We start from the raw sequence: 20,877 nt of genomic DNA, 5'->3' as shown, positions 1-20,877 counted from the left end.
CACAAGGAGGTGAGAGATTTTTCTTTTTAAACAATCAAGTTTTCTTTGTTTTTCTCTGTCAGAAAGACAGGAATGAATGAACTAAACGTTGACTACAGGCCCAGGAATTTCACAGTCAGTCCAATCCCAAGGTTTATGCAGTTGGATTAGTGTTCCAGTATTAGGTGGAGGCTAACAAGTGAGGCTTGTGCTTACACGTGTAATGATTTTACAGTGGAAATGCTTTATTAGATTACAAAGAAGTATCTGTGCAGATATCTTAGGGTGACAGTAAGTTAGATTGTTTATGTTGGATTGTTTAAAATGTCCAAAAGACTGGATCTAGCTTCTAAAACCTGAGAATTTAATTCTGTTTATAGATACTTTAATCTACAATAATCTGAAGATCTCACTTATGCTTGGCATCGAGTGGACTCTTATGTTAGAGCAGGAAAAAAAAGTAAAAAATGCAGAACAATGTCCTATTAAATTACCAGTAATTGGTAATTGTCTTTAAAAATATATATATAATTCAAGTGTCCTACTAAATCACGATAATTACAATTGTTAATTTGGTTATTTTTATCCATGCGTCTCCTAATCTCATGTGAAAAAATCCTGGATATCCAGCGTAACCACAACTGTATTATAATTAAAGCTGATAAAACTGACATGACTTCTCTTGTAGGACTTGTGATATGTTATTCAGCTTTCAAACTCTCCCTGAATGCTGCACATTTCTTCCAGGCAGCGGCTTTCTTTTTATGTTTAAACTTGAATTACACTGATTTGCGCTGACGCATTTTGAAAGTAGTCCCTCCCCACGACAGCATCCAAAGGAGATGCGTCTCATAGGGCGCTTAAAGCTACACACACGCACACTACACGCGCGCGCCTCAGGTGTATTTTACCAGATTAACCCTACCGAGCTGACACATGGCGCGCACGGGGTTTAACGGGGACACCGGGGGTCAGGGGTAGCGGCTGTCCTCTTAAACCCGGCTTCCACTCTGGCCTCCGTTATTGTTCCATGTGGCCGCTGTGGGTGGACGGACGGACGGTCCATCCTGCTGCCTGTTGTTCAGCCCTTCCGCCAATGAGAGCCCGTCTCCCGCTCAGCCCCAGTCCAATGAGAGCGGCGGGGTCTGTGCTCGGATCGAGAGTTGGGTTGTTCAATCTGTGAGGAGGACAACAAGCAGCTCTCTGAGTGTACACCGGATGGATGGATGCTGGCGATGGTAACGTTACCCAGCTTTACCATTATCAGGTGTTGCAAATATAGTGAGGGGCACGGATAGGGCCGAGAGCCGCGTTTCAGGAGCCGGCTTCCTGCGGTGAATGTCACCGGGTAGTTTTTTTTTTTTTTTTTTTTTAACGGTTAACGGCGCAGTTTGCTAGCGTTAATGTTAGCGACCGACGGCAGCCGTTAGGTTAACTTCGATTGTCCTCAACAAACAGGTTAGCAGCTTAGCTAACGTTAGCAACTGTGGCGAGCAGATAACGCAAATTGTTAGCTGCTTGGAGCCAAGCGAATAAATCCGTGTTTAACTCAGCGCGTTATTAGGCGAGACACAGCAGAGGGAAGGGAGGGAGGAGGTGGGGGGGCAAGCGGTGCAAACCCTACGCACAGCAGCCGTGGATAAAAACGGTTAGCGGCGGCAGCTAAGTTGCTGCCTGCTGGGCTGTCTCGGACCAACAAAGTTGTTGGATGTTCCTGGAGAGTCGCTCTCTGGCTGCTCTTTGTTCTGGCTTCAGCATGGTGATGGTGGGATAGCCTAGCATGGCGTAAAGAGCCAGCCTGTCTGAGCCAGAAGGCATCCTTTTTAAAACACAGACAGACACAGTGGAGAAATTCTAACATTTGTGAATATCACATGCAGGAGTTGAGGCGGTTAACTTGCAGCGTGCTGCAAAAAGCGTGGCATGCGACTAAAAAAAACAGTTGCGCTGACCTGAAAGTTGATGCTGCCATTATTATTTTTATTCATTATTATTATTATTTTAATGTAGTGGATCATTTACACAAAGAGATGGATTAAAAAAAGAAAGTGATGTAGCACAGCGCTGGTACTGGTGAGGTACATAACTACATCGATTAACGTTAGAATATCATTTCAATGGACAGACAGGCGCTCATGTCATCATTTCCTTGCCCAAAGCTCCGTTTTAATTATTGCCCCTGATCAAATGACCACATGTTGATTATATTAAAGAACGAGAGCGACATAACAGTTCATTTTCCGTGTGTGATTCCTCTAGATGTCAATCATTTGCCACGTTTATTCACAGTCAACCAGGGCAGTCAGTGTCACAACTGGAGGAGATTCCCACAATAAAGTCACTTCCTGAGTTGTTTGGTTACGTTATTTTTTGTTAAGAAGTTTTATGGTCACTTGTTTTCAGTCCACTTTTTTTTCTTTGTGTGTAAAGATAGATTTTTGAGAATTTCCTAAATGCTTGGTTTTCATTAATTGGAGAAGTGTGTGATTTATCTCTGTTGTTGTGGGGTGGAGTGGTTGCTTTGTCTGTTTTTTGTTTTTTCATTGCAGCTTTCACCCCTATTTCTCAGACTCTCTCTGGAGCCACTGGTGCTGACGGTGGGCATGGGTGATCGGGCTGAACTGTCCTGTTGTGTTCTTTGCAGATGTTGTGATGTGTTGTCCAGAATTTGATCACAAAAACTCCTTTTCCAGTTAGTACATCTTCTTTCTTTTTCTTTTTTGTTTTTGTGACAGTTGCTTATACACTGCAGTCTTTTCATTAGAAAAACAGAAAACAAAAACACTGGATTCTGCGATCAGCAGTAATCTTGCTTTATGTTTTTTCTTCCCCTGCAGAATGAGTTGCTGTTTGGCTGCGGGACGTGTGTCCTATCACTGAGGCCACATGTGTATCTGGAGCAATGGATCGTTGTAAGCACGTGGTACGCCTTCGCCTAGGCCAAGACCATTCGATCCTTAATCCGCAAAAATGGCACTGTGTCGACTGCAGCACCACCGATTCGGTGTGGGCCTGCCTCAAGTGCTCCCACGTGGCCTGTGGACGGTTTATGGAGGAGCACTCACTCAAACACTTTCAGGAGTCGCACCATCCGCTGGCTATGGAGGTGCGAGAGCTGGATGTTTTTTGCTTTGCCTGTGGAGACTATGTACTCAACGATAACGCAGAGGGTGACCTCAAACTCCTCAGAGGGGCGCTCTCCACTGTTCGGAGCCCGGGTAGGCGCTCACTGCGCTCTTCAACAGGGGGGGAGTGTACTCCCTGGGTTGGGGAAAGTGGGCCGCAGCCCGCCATGCAGCTGGCCTTGCGGCACAGGAGGAAAGCACTCCTGGGGAAGATGCTCCGGATGTGGATCAGCAAACATCAGGAGCTCCAGAATCAGCGGAAAGAGAAACTCGAGGAAGCTAGAAGACAAAAGAAGGAGGTGAAAAAGAGACTCATGGAAGAACTTGGCAATGTTCCTCCCAGGAAGAGCGCTAGGCTTCTTACTCAGGCGCCACGTTCAACCATCACACTCATTCCACGCAAATTTCGCGACCCTCCAGAACGCCTACCTCCTCCTCCTCCTGCCCAAAAGAAGCCTTCACTTTTAACCCTGTCCCGCAAGACTTCTCAGAATGGCAAAGCTGCCAGACTGAGGCGATACTACTCCACGCATGCAGTCACGCGACGGAGACTCGCTCCGGGGGTCACTGGTCTGCGCAACTTGGGGAACACGTGCTACATGAACTCAATATTGCAAGTGCTGAGCCACCTGCAGAAATTCAGGGAGTGTTTTCTCACTTTGGACCTGTGTGAGACTGAGGAGCTACTGGCCAAGACCAACCACTCCCAGGGGATGAAGGGGGTGACAGGAGGTGTGGTCAGCAGTGGTAACACAGCACTGGCAGAATACCCTCTTGGACGTATGGGGAAGGCGGGTTGTTGGAATTTGCCCGTGGGGAAAAAGGAAAGCGTCTCGCCTCCTCCTCGCTGCTCCACCCGCCAGCAGATGTCTCTGTGCCATGAGTTACATACTCTTTTCAGGGTCATGTGGTCAGGCCGGTGGTCTTTAGTATCTCCCTTTGCCATGCTGCACTCTGTGTGGAACCTCATCCCGGCTTTCCGTGGATACGACCAGCAGGATGCCCAGGAGTTCTTGTGTGAGTTGCTGGACAAGGTGCAGCAGGAGCTGGACACAGAGGGGTCCAAACGGCGGATAGTCATCCCCATCACAAAGAGGAAACTATCCAAGCAAGTGCTAAAGGTTCTCAACACCATCTTTCACGGGCAGCTACTCAGCCAGGTGAGACTCCTAACTTTGTGTATTTGGCCCAAATTATAGCCGCATGCAGTCAGTGTTGTCCAGTGTGATGTAGGTTGTTTTGTTTGTGTATTTATCTTTTTTCCCCTCTTGCTTTCCATTTCTGCATGCCTTTTGTGAAGTTGTGGGCTAATGCCAAGATTTTGACTTTTGTGATTTGTTTTGCTTTCATTATTATTTCTGTATATTTATATTCCCCCGTTGTGCTAGAGAAACACAAATCTGATAATAAAATAAGTAATAAATGTTAATTAATAAGTAATAAGTAAAAGGATAGCGTTTTAGTCTTCATGCCTTTTTATTTTGAAAATTGACCAGGTTCTTTACTCCCCTGGGTCTAACTTCCTTCCTACAAGATGAAGACAAGATAAAAAAAGGAGAAAAAAATGACCCAGTGGTATTTTTAGTAAGCGCTGTTTCTGGGATGCTTCTGAAAAACATGCTTCACCGGGTACAGTTAAGCTGTAGTCATTGTTTTGAAGAGGTGTGATCAGCTCCTGTGGCTGTCCTTCAGTTACTCCCCAGTTAACTTTGAACACCGAAAAAATTCACATGAGACATCAGATAAACGTCGGCCACTGACATCAGTAAAGGGTATCAACTTAGGTGCTCTTACCAATCACAAAGGCCCATATCAATTAATATCAATTATATATAAGCTGAAATTTATACACTGTGTTGCAGATACAGATGCCATGGATACAGATGTCCAGTTAATCCAAGTCTGTGGTTGCACTTAAAAACTGTGACGCCACCACATTCCCATAATCATTTAGGGTGGTGCATGAGGAGGACCAGACTTACACTACAATTCACTACAATGGTGCATTGTAGTGTATTGTCTCTGTGGTGTTCAAATTTCCACTCTATCTGCAGTCTCCTGATCCCAATAAGGCAAAATGCCCACAAAATATCTGTGCATTTTCTTATCCACCAGCCCTATGATAGATATCCCGGTTGTCATAGAGCGAGAGGCAGGGTACAGCCTGGGAAGGTCATCAGCCAATCACATGGCTAACACAGAGAGAGACAGACAACTATTCCTGCTCACTGTCACACCTATAGCTGCTTTAGAATCACCAGTTAACCTTACATGCATGTGTTTGGACTGTTGGAGCAAGGTAGACAGGGTTCGTACGGGTGCTTGAAATCCTTGAAAATGCTTGAATTCTAATGTCGTCTTTTCAAGGTTTGAAAAGTGCTTGAATTTCAGATGTGGTGCTTAAAAGTGCTTGAAAATGTAACTGTATTTCATTCACAATAAATAGCTATCTGATTGAATTGTTTTCTTATCAGATAGAGAAATAAAATGAGTCGCAAACGCAAAATTTCCCGCCTGGGCTGCCTTGCGTCTGTTTCAATATGTGACCCCGCCCCTCCCTCGGACAGTCGGGGATGAGTGCGCTAACATACCTGTAGGTTGCTGTTTTAATGAGTGTTTGATGGAAAACAACAATGGCGGAGTTTGCGTTCTCCAGTCGCATGATAGGTGAGTGCTAGTAAATAATTTTCCAGTACGCGAACGTTACACATGCTATTTTTTTTAAATTATGGTTATTATTTTGCTAGCTACCAAACTCGCTGGAGAAATGATTGAAATGCACTGAGTGTGATGCAGTATGGCAGCGCTATTACGGAATATGCTGTGAACTTAGCTAACATTACTTAGCAGTAATATGAGTTAATTTACTTAAGTGAAAGCTTTAAACATTAGCCCGATACATAACTAGCTAACTTAAGGCTTTCTGATTAACCCTCTGGGGTCGACGGACCCAGAGTCTCCATTTCAACTTGGGTCTAACGTGCGGACTTCAAACTATATACCAGTTTTTAAATTGTGTTGATAGGTCACGTAAAACCGATGTTTTTGGGGGGTTTCTGAATAAAACAGTGGCGTTTACTCCGGGAAGAAACGGTAAAAACGGCGTTTTTTATGGAGAGCGCTAGCAAACACGCTTTGCTTGTGAGTGAAAAAAGAAAAAACACTCCTTCCCTATTGGTGGAAAAATGTACCATGTCGACCAATCAAAAAATGATACGGCAACATGTGGCATTTGGTTGTTGGGAAGAGAGAGAGAGCGAGTGAGCGAAAAAGAGAGAGAGAGTTTTGATACGTGAGAGATTTGTGATGTTTATCATGTTTGGAGTCTCAAGTTAGTGTGTTGTCTCGTGTAGTTAGTGTGTAGTGTAGTCGTTTTGTTTTGTGTGTCAGTTCTACTAGTGAACGTCACAGTTGCTGCAACTGTGTGCTGGAAAAGCTTAAAAAGGGACCTTGAAAGTGCTTAAAAAGTGCTTGAATTTGACCCTGAAAAAAGCGTACGAACCCTGGGTAGAGTACCCAAAAGGCTTCCCATGCAACATGCACGCATTAAACAGAAAGGCCCCCTGGTCCAGCAGTTTCAGAGGCGACACTCTGCAATTATAATTGTGATTTAATTTTTAAAATTCAAAATTAAATCCACTTCAAGGTGATGTGTTTTTGGTGTTGTGAACAAACGAACAAAAAAAGGTAGTCATAACTGCATCTGTTCAGCTCTGTTTGCAGAGTTTTTATTACTTTTATTTTAGTAATAAAAAAAGAGGCATATATCTGCATTAAAGAATAAAATGCAGAGACACGGTGGGTTAAGCAGTTGCCTGGGAGAGCAGGCCAAAGCCAGAAGTCGGTTGATTGATTGTGATCATGTATGAAGAGCATAAACCTGTGCTGGGATGTAGTTAGAATGGGGAAGTGTCTGGTTTTGTAATTCTGGCAGATATTTTTGTTTTATTTATTAAATCATTGTTTATTTATTTGTTTGCACTTTCCAGAGTTCTGCTACAGCTGAAACGTGGAATCATCATCACACTCACCTTTGCTTGTGTTCCTCGTCCTCTTCTCTGTGTATGTTTTAGGTGACATGCCTATCCTGTAAGCACAAGTCTAACACAGTAGAGCCATTCTGGGATTTGTCTTTGGAGTTTCCAGAGCGATACCACAGCATAGACAAAGGCTCGAGCTCGACGGCTTACCAGCGTAGCTGCACCCTCACTGAGATGCTGTCCAAGTTTACAGAGATGGAGGCTCTTGAAGGCAGCATCTACGCCTGCAACCACTGCAACAGTCAGTACAATGTTTAATGCACCACAAGCCAAGCTCGTCTTAAGTTCATTATTAGCTGATAAGACTTTGCTTCTTAAGCTCGAGTTGAATAAATCTGTATTATTTCAGGATATCTGCCTATTATATGACAACTTGGATGCATTCTGATAAAGCTGTTTATCAACCCTAAAATATCAATTAGCAATTAAATTATTCTCTTGATTCATCAGACAGAGAACTGGATAGTGGACCATACACTTGGGTTCACATGATGAATGTCATGAATTTGGATTCTAATGGGAATTAGTTTTAAATAAGTTATTATCCAAAGTGCTACTTAAAGTTATAGATTTCCCTTCATGGTTTATTCATTTTGACTCCGGACCCTGCTTTTTCTTTAAAAGTTAATGCAGTTTTTCTTGCGAGGTATTTCTACGAATAACCGAGGAGCATGTCGGGACAGCAACTTGTAAAAATGAAGCATACAGAACATTTTCCTGTTAATCTGATGGAATCGGAACCCGTCGCCTTGACTAAACGCACACCCGGGTCATGACTAATTAAAAGCTGTCATTTCATTCTCATCAGACGCACAATAGTAACATGCAAACTGTCGCATTAATGAAGAGGATTACGCAGGATTACGACTGCATGCATGTGTTTTCCGACATTCTCAGTTAAAGACTTGATTTTTCATCATGGAGAGAAGTTCGTCTCCGAAGTGTTACACGCGCATTCATTGTGATCCAAATGCATAAACCAAGATTTACAAATGTGTGTATTGATTTGTGTGTAGCGTTTGAGGACACACAAGCACGTGCTTCAGTCCACACACAATTTCAAAGCAATTTTACCACACGTAAAACTGTTTTACAAATGTGCACATCCACATTTGAATAAATATTGAATGAAAACTGATCAGCTGCTCACATGTCTGAAACTTTACAGACATCCTCCCACTCACGAATCGCCTGGCACGCACAGATCACATCACATGGTCACGTGGGGTTTTGAGACAAATTTCATGCTGCGGGCTTCGCATACATTTAGAAATGTAAGCTGCATTCAAGTACCATTGTAAAACTGGGACATCTGGCCTTCTTCTGTTTTCCTGCGTTTTTCCTACTAAAGTAGCCATTTCTTCTTCTAAGTAAACAGAACAACTATTCACCCCGCTACCAGAAAACAGATTTTCCAGTTAAGTACTTAGAAGTTTTCACTGGAATGGAGACAGGAACCATCAGGAAAAAACGTTTAAGTAATTCATTTCAGGGAGGTGAGATAAAAGCTGCTGTATTTACTGAAGTGCGAAGTCTTGTGGTCCCACATCAGACAGTCCCCTTTATAATCATCAAAAAACATCAGTTAAGTGTAAACACTAACCTCAAGTATGATTTGTCAGGTAATGTATTGTCAGATTTCACCCATGGTACACGTACATAGTACACTGTAGTACTGTGGGTGCATCTGAATGTACCTGTGAGGAACATTTAATGTGTAAAGTGACCTTTACCTGAATGACTGAATGCTTTCAACAGATTAATGAAGCCAACGGTGTTATTTATTTATTCATTGTCTAAGAAGCTCTTTAATCTCCTGCTGGCAGCTCCGGCGGAGGCAGTGACTTAAAAACTAGGCTGGCAGCCTTTGAGAGAGCCACACAACACTTTCGCAAAGCCTGAGATTTTGTAAGAAAGCATCACTTGTGCAGCGGAAACAAAGCCTCGCATCAGTAACTTGTCATCTCCTTGTTTCATGGTTTCAGAAAGAAGACGGAAATCATCCCACAAACCCTTAGTTCTGTCAGAAGCATGTAAGCAGCTTCTGATCTACCGTTTACCTCAGGTTCTCCGGCTGCACCTCAAACGCTTCAGGCAAGTTTCTGTAAAGGCTGATATATATAATTTTTTTTTTTTTTTTTACTTCCAAACCAAAGTGTCTAAGCCTCAAAGAAATTTCAGGATTTCCTGTAGTTTTGATCTTGTTTTTTTCTGTTTGTGTTGTTGTTGTGAACTCGGGGTGCTCAACCTTTATTTTTTTGTAAGACGAGGCTTGTGAAGTGTAGCAACACTAACTAGCGCCTGTTGTACGGCAGATGGTCGGGGCGGAACCACAGGGAGAAAATCGGCGTCCATGTGGCCTTTGACCAGGTTCTGAACATCAAACCATACTGCTGCACAGGCTCAGGTCACTCTGTCCACAGAGGAGGCTACACCTACGATCTGTCTGCTGTAGTTATGCATCACGGTAAAGGCTTCGGCTCAGGGCACTACACCGCATACTGCTACAATACAGAAGGAGGTGAGGAAGAGCGCACAGTATCCTGTGATTTATTTAAGATGCAAATGTCCTGCTGTGTTGTCTTTTTTTTTAACATCTTTTTTTAATGTGCATTTGCTATCCTCAGGTTTCTGGGTCCACTGTAATGACTCTGAGATGAAGGTTTGCAGTGTGGAGGAAGTGTGCAACACTCAGGCCTATATTCTCTTCTATACCCAGAGGTCTGCTTAGGTACCTCTCGCTGTGATGATGACCTGTGCGTGGAAACTTGGGGCTGCATTCATGAAAAGGTTTTCTGACGCTTTCCCAGATGTCATTACATTTTAGCAGCACAATCCAGATAAGAAGTATGATAGTGGTGAGTAATGTTGCCATAGCTAGTAGATCAGAAAGCTCTGGGTTTACGTCTTACTTTTGACTCGGTAAGAAAACATTTTCGTAAATGAAGCCCAGGTTTCTCAGCCTATAGGACCAGCGTATTGATTCCTGGCCTGAAGACTGTGGGAGCAGGTCGGACTCTGTCCTGCTGAACAACAACAACAACAATCAGGCTCGTGTCTGTTGAGTCTGGGAACAACCAGGCGCTCTCCCCGAGACAGCATTTTACATTAAAAAGGCAACACGGATTCTGGACTTTGGAGCGTTTGGTCACAGTAATGTTGACAATGTGCATTTTTACACGTAACCGTGCGTTTGACCGCTGAGTTTTACAAGAAGCGACACATTTTTAACGTTGCCAGCGACCGCACTGAGGGTCCACGCTCCGTGTTGCCTTCTGCTCAGCTTTTTTAATTATCGTGAAACGTCAGTTATGGAAACTTTTAATACTCACCCCTGTGTCATTTGTATCTCCTCATGTCCTCTCCCTCAGATGTACTGCTGTGACTGGATACTGTGTCTTAGACTCAAGGCTCTCAGTGAACACGAATAGTTTTTGTTTTTAGTTTATTTTGTAGTCGCTCTGTTCCATGAAAAGAAGCAAAAAGCACGAGTTTCAGACACTCAGTGGAAAGCTGCGGGAGGAGCTGTTGCTGTCGGCTCCCGTAACACCTTGAAGTGTCTGCTGCTGCTCCTGCGGTTAGACGAGTCTGAGCCTGGGTCGGACACACCACATCTCTTAACCTGCCGGAGACGGGACGCGAGTTAAAGGGTAGATACCGAAGAATGTGTGCTTTCTTTTTCTTTCATTCTTTTATCTTTTTTCTTGGGATACCCATTTTTGATTTGAGCACCTGAAAGCAATATATTGTACATCTTGCATCTCGACAGGAAATTTAAGAAAATCAGGAATTCTTCTGCTTGTTATATACAATGTGTTTTGGGTTTTTTCTGTTGTTTTTTCTGTTGTTTTTTTCTACTCTGCTGTTTCTATCGAGGTCTTTAGATTTTGCTAGGTTGTCAAGAAAAACTGTGTTTGATACGAGTCAAATGCAGAATACATTTGTGAACTCTGTGACAGTTGGAACAATCTAATGACGATGAATGTCTTACTTTTTAGCGGTCAGGTGTGGCCATGCCACCGGCTCTGATCCCCTTGAGTTCTGTCGTGTACTGTAAGAATACCTGTCATAAATGTAATGGTCATATGGGTTTTGCCTGACAGTAATTATTAAAAAGACAAAACAAAATTGAAATGCTTTGGTACTCTTGCTTGCTTATTTATTTATTATTTTTCCAGAGGGAGTGGTGATTCTGATTAAAAGAAGGTTATGAGCAGCTTCATGAATTTAGCTTCATGACTGAGCCAAGAGAGTAAAGTAGAACTGAAATAATCAGGTTAGCAGATGGATGCACAGCTGATCCGAGGCCTAACCACTAATGTGTTCTTAGAAATATAATCTGATCCAGCCAAGGATGGTGCTCATAATCGAATGTAAATCTCTTTCTTGCCTTAACAGTGAAGTGATCAGAGGCGTGACCGCCACTCCCAAATGAAAAAGATATGAATCAGTAATTATGATCCAAAAATATACCAACACTTCCTGAAACAGCATTCTGCTACTTAAGGGTATGTGTACGTTTTTAAATGCTTAAGACGAATCAGCTGATGGGGGGGTTATTTACACTGGAAGCTCCCATATTTCCCTTTTTCATGTTTCATATCTAAATTTATTTGGAAGATCTTTGTCACTTTGTTTGTATGCGATGGTCAAGGGTGGAGCAAAAGGATGGCCAGATTCACCGCAAACTAACATTTACCCGTCCCTCTGGCCTGCCTCTCGCAACCAAAGGCGATCAGGTGATTATGCACACAGTCAGAGCTGGAGCTTTATCCACTAACTGCTGCATTCACATTGTAACAGCAAAACCACCCATCTATATCCAATAATCTTACAATTATTATAAGCAATCAAAAGAGAATACTTTTTTTAGTGATGCCTGCATATGCAAATACATTTTTAAAAGTTTTAAAAAAACAGGTGTCAGCGTGAAGGACGATGAGGAGATGACTCAAGGTCAGCCTAATATATGAAATCATTTATTTCTTACATTGTTTAGTAAAACAGCAATGATTCTTCTTCTTTTTTTGCAAACTGGATATAAACTTTGAACATGCCAGTTAAGTTGACACTGTGGATAGTAGCAGTTCTACAATAGATATTATATGAAAATGCATTTGTGGACAGAGCAGATTTTTACACTGTTGAGTCAGTATGGTGAGTTGTAGCAGATTTTTTTAACTATTCATTCATTTGCAAGAGAGAAAAAAAAGAAATCGAAAGAAAAAGCACTGCTTCAACACCAGAGAAGAATGTGAAACAAACCGGGAATGACACCGAGTGGAGATGCGACAGATCCGCGCTGCAATTCTGACACCAAAATGGCAGTTATAGAAGATTCAGTCTGTCAGTAATGACATGTTAACTCATGCCAGCTAGATGCATCTCAGTGCACATATGAGGACATGCATGAGCACATAACATTCATGGAGAAAAGAAAAAAAAAAAAACCTTGTTCCTCTCAAATACACATTAGCTTCAACATGAAGATTACAGCAAACATGATCGGGCATTTTATTTTTGCTCCTGTCTTTGTAATGAATGTATCATAAATCATTAGAAAAAGGCCAAAGATTTCTTGCAAGAAACTCAGTTTTTGGTGACAGCGATGCGATCGACGGTTGGTCATCAGTGCCGGTACATGTGGGTGAGAGGGAAGGATGTGTTTTGTCACTTGGCAAGCAGAGAATTTCACTTGTTTTTGCTCTGTAAACACCTCTCGGCGCTCCCTGTAGGCTGGGTCTCGACTAAAAAGTGCCGTGCTTTGTTCTCTCCCACTCCGCCTTCAAACTCAAAGGGAACTGGCCGCAGTGGCTTTCATTTCACTTCAGTCTCTGGGTCCCTTCAGTGATGGCGAACTGAGCTGGAATCAGCTTCTCTGGTCCCCTCCTCCTTCTCCTCCTCCTCCTCCTGTAGAGTGTCTTTCAGGAAGCTTAGCTGGGCAGCAGCCACAGCTCCACAAAGTCCCACTGCTTCCACAGCACAAACAGCAGCAAGGTCAGCAGGACGGTGGCTGCTACGCGGGCCCGGGTCTTCATCAGGGGGGTGATGAAGTTGGCCAGAGTGGAGACGAAGACCAGCAGCACGGCCATGAGCGCCAGGATGACGTTGATGAGCTTCCCCAGCAGAGCTCGAGCGTTGGCATTCTCCACTCCTTCTAACTGGACAACCTGCTGCTGCTGCTGCTGCAGCTCCAGCTTGGTGATGCGGGTCAGGCATGACTCGACTGCCTCCTGTGTGTGCAGATCCCAAAGAAATGAACCCACTTAGTGTGAATTTGTTTTTCAAAACCTCATTAAAAGGTCTGAAAATCTAAGACACCTTTTTAAATGGAGCGATAATGTCTTAATTCAACTGCTTTAGTCAGAGTTGAGACTACCTCTGAAAATCACAGTCAGTAAACACAGTTTGTACGTTCACGTCTTTGAAGCATATACAGGTTTTGGAGAAACATATTGCCCACACACAGCTCTGATCCCAACTTCTAACAAACTCCAAAGTCTCCAAGGATCTATCAGAGTCTTTGTTTTTACCTGAATGTCTCTCGCCCTCTCATACGACTGGTAGGCGACTTTCTCCTCCATGCTGGCGAGCTCCTGTTTCAGGTTGGTCATCTCATTCTGGTGCAGCTCCGTCAGGTCATTTAGCTGCTCTTCAAGTCGCTCGTACCTGAACACACAGCGCAGCACACACTGTACTCCAAAGCATGGATGTCAAACTTGTTTTACATGGTTTATCTACATATTTAATCCCTGTGATGTCATTTATCCTTCTTTTTTTATTATTGTGGACTCATTGTACAAAACATAAGTTTAGTAGACGGTGAAAAAACATTAAGTTTCCTTGTATTTAATTTCCCCCCCGGTTGTTTGTTTGTTAGCAGTCTAGTGTTCACGGCTTTCTACCATCTACCATCTTGAAATTTTGTGTGATGGTAGATATCAATAAGAGCTCAGCTGATTTCATTTGGGAGGAAATCTGGTCATGGTCACACCAAATGTAAAAATCAGTATAAACTTTATATTACCCACAGTGTTTTATGGATCTTCAATCTTCACAACAGTATACCAGGCTTGAAGGACATGAGTACCTAGGTTGGCTAAGCATTTGACCTTGACCTTCATTTTCTAGCGCCCAAGGTTAAAAATACATTTGAAAGGGGATGGAGAGAACACGCTTTTAATTCTTTTCAATATAAGGCCCTAATTGATCATGATGACAAAATCACACACTGCATGAAGATATGTCAAAATCTGAACTTATTGCAGCTTATAGAAGCCAAAGATTTTGGCTGATTCTGCACCAATCGTCTTGGTAAAGATAATAAAATACACTAGCATGTGAGTCTTCAAGAGCCTAGGTTAAAGGTCAGACATTAACATGTTGCAAAACAAAAGCTTTAGTATACTCCTTGCCCTTGAGAGGGAGTTGTGCTCTCTGAGTGCTCTTTTTGTTTATCTATTACTTAATTAATGAATTATTAAGTAAATAATTAATTTGTGTTACATGCACTGTTACAGGGGAGGAGTTTATCAGAAGGAAAAGCTGTAAAACCTCTGAAAATGTAGTCAAAAATTTCAAACTCGATGCCCTTCTTCACATTTTGCAATAACTTATAGTTTACCGCACTTTTCCGGCCACTTTTGGCCCCTGGGCCTTAATTTTGGCACCCCTGCTCTAAAATACATATTTAATAATGATTTTAAAAGGAGCAGTGGGGACTCAGTTTTTCCTTGTGTGAATTGCATCTTGATGTTCAGTGTAGCCATTAGTGATTGCTTTTCTTTGCAGGGACATCTACCTGTATCTTTCTTCCTGCAGGCACTGAGTCATGTAAGAGTAGTCGCTCTGTAGCTGGCCCTTCATGTCCTCGATGGCGTCCTCCATGTGCGTCTGGCTGGCCTTGATCTCCTGCAGACCCTCAAGTAAAGAGTCCCATGAACTATGCATGTGATGGTGGTGGTGGTGGTGCCCGTCCAATCTGGGGCTCCCCATCGTTGGGCCTAACATACCACCTCCTCCTCCACCAGCCCCACCAGAATTGCTGCCCGCTCCGGATCCGGACGTGGCGCTGGAACACTCGTCGTCGCTGCCGTACTTCGGGCTGGAGACCAGGGTGGCGCTTCCACTCAGGGCGCGGGGCGTGGGGGTGTCTTCAGCGTGGCCCCCAACTCCATCCTCTAGCGTGTCTTTTAGGTGAGCAATGTTATCAGCACTGCCAAACTTGTTTCTTATAAGACTGGCAAACTCTCGTGGCTTGGAGACCACGGCCGTGTGCGTGAGAGCAGAAACTCCTCCTTTAACCCCTTCAACTACTCCACCTCCGAATCCACTTATCCCAGCACGAACGTTGGCCCCCACGTCCTTCAGTCCCTGCTGCATGTCCCGCAGGACATCCTTCGGCTGCCGGCCCGGCCCATTCTGTGAAGAGGGGAAGAGAAATGAGGAAGCAGAGAATCCTAAAGGAGAGAGCTGATCAGGTTAAGAGGGGTAAAACTTGAATAAGACAGATGAGGAAAGCAGACCCTGTGAAGAATCAGGTGAGACTCAGGGGGGATGCACTGGTTTAAATAAGTGTTTGGGAAATCATCAGTCTATTTCTGGACTTGACTCCCAAAGATAGACTGAACACTTGTTCAAGTCACTCATGAGATAAATGTTCCAACAGACCACGAAGAAAAACGTGTGCATACAGACACACACACGCTTACCTGCTCTATCTCCTTCAGCTTCTTGTGGTAGTGCTCTAGTTTTTTGTGTAAGTGCGCAATAGTCTGTGCCGATTTCTGGTTCTTCTTCTCGAACACTTGCTTGATTCTGGACGCCTGCTGTTTGTCCGCGTTGTGAGCCAACTTCAGGTACTCCGCCACGTTGTCGTCACGCGCCTCCTGCTCCACGCGAATCTGCTCGGTGACCTTTAGGATCTTCTGCTGCAGATGCTCCAGAGCAGCACGTGTCCGCTGCGGCTCACCGGCCACGGCACCCTCCGCTCCCCCCGCCATGCCCCCAGACACCGATGCCGCCGCCGCTGCTGCCCCCGCTCCGTCCATGCTGATGTTGGTGTCAGAGCCTCCATGGCTGGTAGTGGAGGGTAGGCCTAGAGTTGCCACCTCACTCTTGTCCAGCTGAGGGGACAAGAGGGCAGTGGCTTGCTAGTCAGGGGTGAAAAGAGAGCTACAACTGCTCCAGATACATTAGCTGTGTTAGTCAAACTAAGGAATCTGTGCCTCATCAATATAAAAGTGTAAAAGTAGAGCTAACAAAGGTTATTCTGATTAATGGCTTTGGAGAAGCATCTTCACTGTAGCTGACTCTTTACAGACTGGGTTATAGAAGAAAAGAAGTTCATCTGCAGACATGTGGTGCCAACACAGGTACTACTGTTATTATTGGTGTTATATTTATATAAACATTACTGTGCAAAAGTCTTGAGCCCCTCCTTGTGTCTTTGTGTTTTATTGGAAAATGGGTGCAGTGATTTACATGTGCAAACTTGGCATAAATACAGCACATTAAGGCAAAAACAGAGTTTTTACAACTCCAACGAGCTTGAAATTCAATATTTGTTATGACCGCCTTTATTCTTCAGCACAGCCTGAACTCTCTTATTCAAGCTTTCTTGTAATTTCTTTAAGTAGTCTTCAGGAATAGTTCTCCAGGATACTTGAAGGACATTCAAGGTCAGATGCATCTCTTAGGTCCCATGTCAGGGCTTTCCTTTCCTTTCCTTTCCTTTCCTTTCCTTTTCTTTTGGACATGACTGTGAGATATTCTCCATCTGTTGTAGTGTTTTTTGGCCTACCATTTCTTCTTTTGTCCACTCATGCAGTTTCCTCAATTTTCTTAAGGACACACTGCACACTGTGCCAGGTTTCAGCCAGTAGCTCTTTGGGATTGACGTTATTGTTGAAAAGAAAATACTATTTAAACTATATATTTAGCATTATTCAAAGATTAAGCTAAAGAAATGGAAACAACTTATATGCTGTTGTGAAAGGTTGCTAGTAACAAAGTGCCTAGATTAGACTTATTAATAAATCTATTATTAAATATTTATTAGATATGATGCAATTTAAAATCGGTTCTTTGCTAATCGTTCTGTTACATATAGATATGAACACTGGTTCATCCCTTGAGTTAGATGCTGTTTTTGTACTTGATTGACTCATAGGTACAAGGTACAAGGACTGGACTGAAAGTGAGAAAATTTGGAAAGACCTTTGGAAAGCCTGGAGAACTATTGCTCACGACCATTAAAAAAACAACTAGAAGGCAGTCTGGCTCCTCGGAAACAAAATATAAAGAAACAAGGGTTGGCTCAAGACTGGTGCTGTATGACAATAAAACAGTAATGCTTCGTTTATAATTAAAGTACATCATATAAGTTGAGTAACCTCCGTAAAATCACTCAACAAAATAAATAAACCTTCTTCGATGGGAGCAGTTTAAACTGTCAAAATGTGTCATTTTGCCCACTCGGCGCGTATTTGCTTTAACCGATCGGGCGGAGAGATGAGAGACCACACAGAAAGGCCACCATGCATTAATTAGATGATGCTTCCTGCCCTGCTGAGCCTCAAAAAACGAAAAGAAGAAGAAGACGATTAATTAAGCTCGAAGCAAACTGCACATGTAAACCCACGGAGGTGTGCAGCACGTGGCGTGTACTTTAATGCTAAAGACACGCTGAGCGTTTATGTAAATCTATTTCTGCCTGAACGCGCGCCTGACTTTTCCTTCAGAAAAAACAAAACATAATAGCTTGAGGATGTAATCCCTTTTACACGACGAGACCCCGCGCTGACAGATCCACGCGGGGATTCCCTGGTCAGTATTATATGTTTATGTGAGGCTTTGGCAGATGGCGCGGTTGATAATGACTCTCCGACTGACGTCAAAACGCAGCAATCAGACCCTCAGACACGAGCCTCGGCTCACACATGACGGAGAAATATCTCACAGCGCTGCTCTCGTTTCTGTCTGCGGGATGGCGAGAGGATTTATTTTACATTATATCTGCGCGACTGCGTGAAATGAGCACGCGCTGTGATAGTAAAAGTAGGTTACAATCACGGTGTGATGGAGAGGAAAACGCATGACTGCAGCCCCGTGATGGAAAAACAACAAATCATTTTTTTCTCATCTCTGAAAAAAATAGATGAATAAAAAGTGGGATGCTTTTTTGAGTGGCTGTCACTCGCAGGACAGAGGGGATGAGGTGGGGTGAGTTGGGGTGCAATGTCCGGCGTTATATATGGGTGAAAACAGGCAACAAAAACAGCGCAATTCGGCAGAGAGCGACGGCTGCGGTGGTGCTCAAACCTGACGCGGTGTCTCTGTTGAAACCTGTAGTAATGATAATAATAATAATAATAAAAGGTCCACGGAGCGACGCCGTGGATGAAGCCGAGGCTCCTGAAGGTCGGGAGAGAAGCGGTGAGGATGAGGATGGAGATGGCAGATGTCTATGGCGTGAAAACAAGAGGACAGGGTGATGCCTGTGCATTCTTCACTCAGCGGGAGACGCGCGGGGACGTGATGCCAGCGAACTCGCGAGGACGAGACACAAGCAGCGCAGGAAAAATGAAAATGAAAAATTAAAAAAAAAAAAAAAAAAAAAAAGGAAATCAGAAAACGTTACCATACTGCTTTAATCCAATTTTTGCAGTGCCATTGCAAGTCTGTGTTCCAGGCCCATCCTCCTCCTCCTCCTTCCTCCGCCTCCCCCTGAGCTCACCGAGGAGGAGTCCCCCCTCCTCAAATGTCTTTACCCCCAGCCGTGGGTCTGGCTAACTGTCACCTCCCTGGATCCTAACGCTCCATCGTTAACACCATCGATATCTGCAGCCTCCCTCTCCCTCTTCCTATCTCTAATGCTCTGATCTCTCTCTCTCCCTCTCCTTTGTGTCATATGCTCCCTCCGCCCCCCCCTGCTTCACTCTCCTACATCTCTCTCTCCCTCCCTCCCTCTCTTTCTGTCCCTCTTTCGGTCTACATGCAAATGCTATCAGTCCTGCCCTGTAATGGATGTGGGAGCTAAGGGACAGATGATGGAGGGGCTGGGAGAGCTTAGCGCAGGCGTGCAGGTGCCCCCGTGCTGCTAAGGCCAGAGGAGGGAGGGGGTGGGGTGGGTGGAGGGACGGAGGGAGGGAGCGCTCTGGGCCCTTACATCCCTAAACTAACTCCAGTACAAACACGCGCACTCCGCCTATGCTGGTGTGGGACTGCAGTGATGTTGTGCCAAAGTACACAATGCCTCAGAGCGCCGACTCGCTCTCGTAATTTGCCTACTTCACAAAAGAGTGAAGGAAAAAAAAGTGGTATCACAATACCAGAAGCCGGTTTGCATGACTCGGCACTACTCGAGGATATATTCACCCAACTTCAGATCTCTTTGTGCCTGACGGTGCGTCAGGATGTGTCTCCGCGGAGGGACGCCCTCTAAAAAGGAAGCGTAAAACACACTTTCATCGTCGTCTTCAAAAACAAACCTGGAATAGATTTCAAAGAGGAATTGAGAACAGAAAAGAATAAATAAATAAGAAAAGGAACTGGAAGGTAAACTAAATAAAATAGACTTCAACAACACTTGATTTTAGTGATTTGTGTTATTATTATTTTTAAATTATTGCATTACTCGTGGTCCAATAATAGCAAGAGGTAATAAGTTAAGACACTTACTTGGCACTTTATTAGGGTGTATTCAACCTCTCCTTAACATCAATATTTAATTAGCCAATCACATGGCTGCAGGTCCACGTATTTATGCATACAGGCTGGTCAAGAGGAGCTGCTGAAGATCAAACGAAGCATCAGATTAGCGTAGAAAGACGATTTAAGTGACTTTGAATGTGGAATGGTCTGCTATGTATATTTCAGAAACTGCTGATCTGCTGGGATTTTCCTGCACAACCACCTCTTTACAGAGAATAGTCTGATGGTCGGAAAAAGAGAAAATATCCAATGAGTGAGCAGCAGCTCTCTTGGAGAAAATACCTCATTGGTGTCAGAGGTCAGAGGAGAATGGTCAGATGCTTTGAACAGATAGGTAGACAACAGAAACTGAAATAACAGCCAATGTTACAACCAAACTATGCACACCACGTTGCCAGTGACGTCAGCTAAGAACAGGAAATTGAAGCCACAATTTGCACGGGCTAAACATTAGATGTTTGGATAAACGTTGTCTGGTTTCAGGACTCTCGATATTTGCTGCAGCCTTCAGATGGTAGGGTCAAAATGTTTCACAAACAGCACAAAAACATTGATGCATCCTGCCTTGTGTCAGCACTTCAGGCTGCTGGGGATGGTGTAATGGTGTGGGGGATATTTTCTTGCACACTTTGGGCCCCTTAGCGCCACAGTGGCCTCCACAGTCACCAGATCCCAGTCCAGTAGAGCACCTTTGAGATGTGGTGGAACATCTGGATATGCAGCTGACAAATCTGCACCAACTGTGTGATGCTTTCATGTCAACATGGACCAAAACCTCTGAGGTTTGTTTCCAGCACCCTGTTCAATCTGTGCAAAAAGAGTTAAGGCACTTCTGAAGACAAAAAGAGATCCAACCTGGTGCTAGCGAGGTGTACCTAATAAAGTGGCTAGTGATTGTATAATGGCGTTAATGGAGAAATTGTACTGTGATACAACACTGCAAGGGTTCAGCCAAACTAAGTAATAGTTTTACCGTTGCTACTTAAAAGTAAAGTGAGGACACATTAAAGACAAGGCGG

At 43.8% G+C, this 20,877-nt stretch overlaps 2 protein-coding genes across 4 annotated transcripts; one reads left to right on the top strand and one right to left on the bottom strand.

Moving 5' to 3' along the window:
* The first annotated feature begins 925 nt into the window (after nt 1-925).
* usp49 (ubiquitin specific peptidase 49) lies at nt 926-11,278 on the top strand. 3 transcript variants are annotated; one of them, XM_039611997.1, is made up of 7 exons: nt 927-1,217; nt 2,624-2,671; nt 2,817-4,264; nt 7,178-7,385; nt 9,130-9,238; nt 9,460-9,665; nt 9,772-11,278. In XM_039611997.1, exons 3-7 carry the CDS (start codon nt 2,882-2,884, stop codon nt 9,873-9,875), a joined length of 2,010 nt encoding a protein of 669 aa, XP_039467931.1. In that variant the 5' UTR covers nt 927-1,217; nt 2,624-2,671; nt 2,817-2,881; the 3' UTR covers nt 9,876-11,278. The 3 variants fall into 3 exon arrangements, with proteins under 3 accessions (XP_039467932.1, XP_039467931.1, XP_031613001.1); XM_031757141.2 differs by having other exon boundaries at nt 2,549-2,671; XM_039611998.1 differs by lacking the exon at nt 2,624-2,671 and having other exon boundaries at nt 926-1,217.
* Nucleotides 11,279-12,126: 848 nt separating this feature from the next.
* tmcc2 (transmembrane and coiled-coil domain family 2) lies at nt 12,127-18,997 on the bottom strand. Its single transcript, XM_031757157.2, has 5 exons — nt 18,786-18,997; nt 15,856-16,269; nt 14,946-15,565; nt 13,678-13,813; nt 12,127-13,377 (listed from the first exon to the last, which is right to left on the bottom strand). The coding sequence occupies exons 1-5, from the start codon at nt 18,786-18,788 to the stop codon at nt 13,078-13,080; spliced, it is 1,473 nt and encodes a 490-aa protein (XP_031613017.1). The 5' UTR covers nt 18,789-18,997; the 3' UTR covers nt 12,127-13,077.
* Nucleotides 18,998-20,877: the final 1,880 nt, after the last annotated feature.

Source organism: Oreochromis aureus, linkage group 5 (genome assembly GCF_013358895.1).
Source record: "Oreochromis aureus strain Israel breed Guangdong linkage group 5, ZZ_aureus, whole genome shotgun sequence".
Lineage (NCBI taxonomy): Eukaryota > Metazoa > Chordata > Actinopteri > Cichliformes > Cichlidae > Oreochromis > Oreochromis aureus.
This window is presented reverse-complemented; position numbering and strand designations above follow the sequence as displayed.

Bases quoted from the DNA above. Each gene is read 5' to 3' on its own strand.
- tmcc2 (XM_031757157.2), bottom strand. The intron at 13,814-14,945 runs GTAGATGTCCCT...CTGTGTGTTCAG, and splicing joins CTGCAGGAAGAAAGATACAG to GTACGAGCGACTTGAAGAGC. The intron at 13,378-13,677 runs GTAAAAACAAAG...CTGCACACACAG, and splicing joins AGAGGGCGAGAGACATTCAG to GAGGCAGTCGAGTCATGCCT.
- usp49 (XM_039611998.1), top strand. From the start codon at position 2,882: ATGGATCGTTGTAAGCACGTGGTACGCCTTCGCCTAGGCCAAGACCAT. The intron at 4,265-7,177 runs GTGAGACTCCTA...TGTATGTTTTAG, and splicing joins ACGGGCAGCTACTCAGCCAG to GTGACATGCCTATCCTGTAA. The intron at 7,386-9,129 runs GTCAGTACAATG...TCATGGTTTCAG, and splicing joins CGCCTGCAACCACTGCAACA to AAAGAAGACGGAAATCATCC.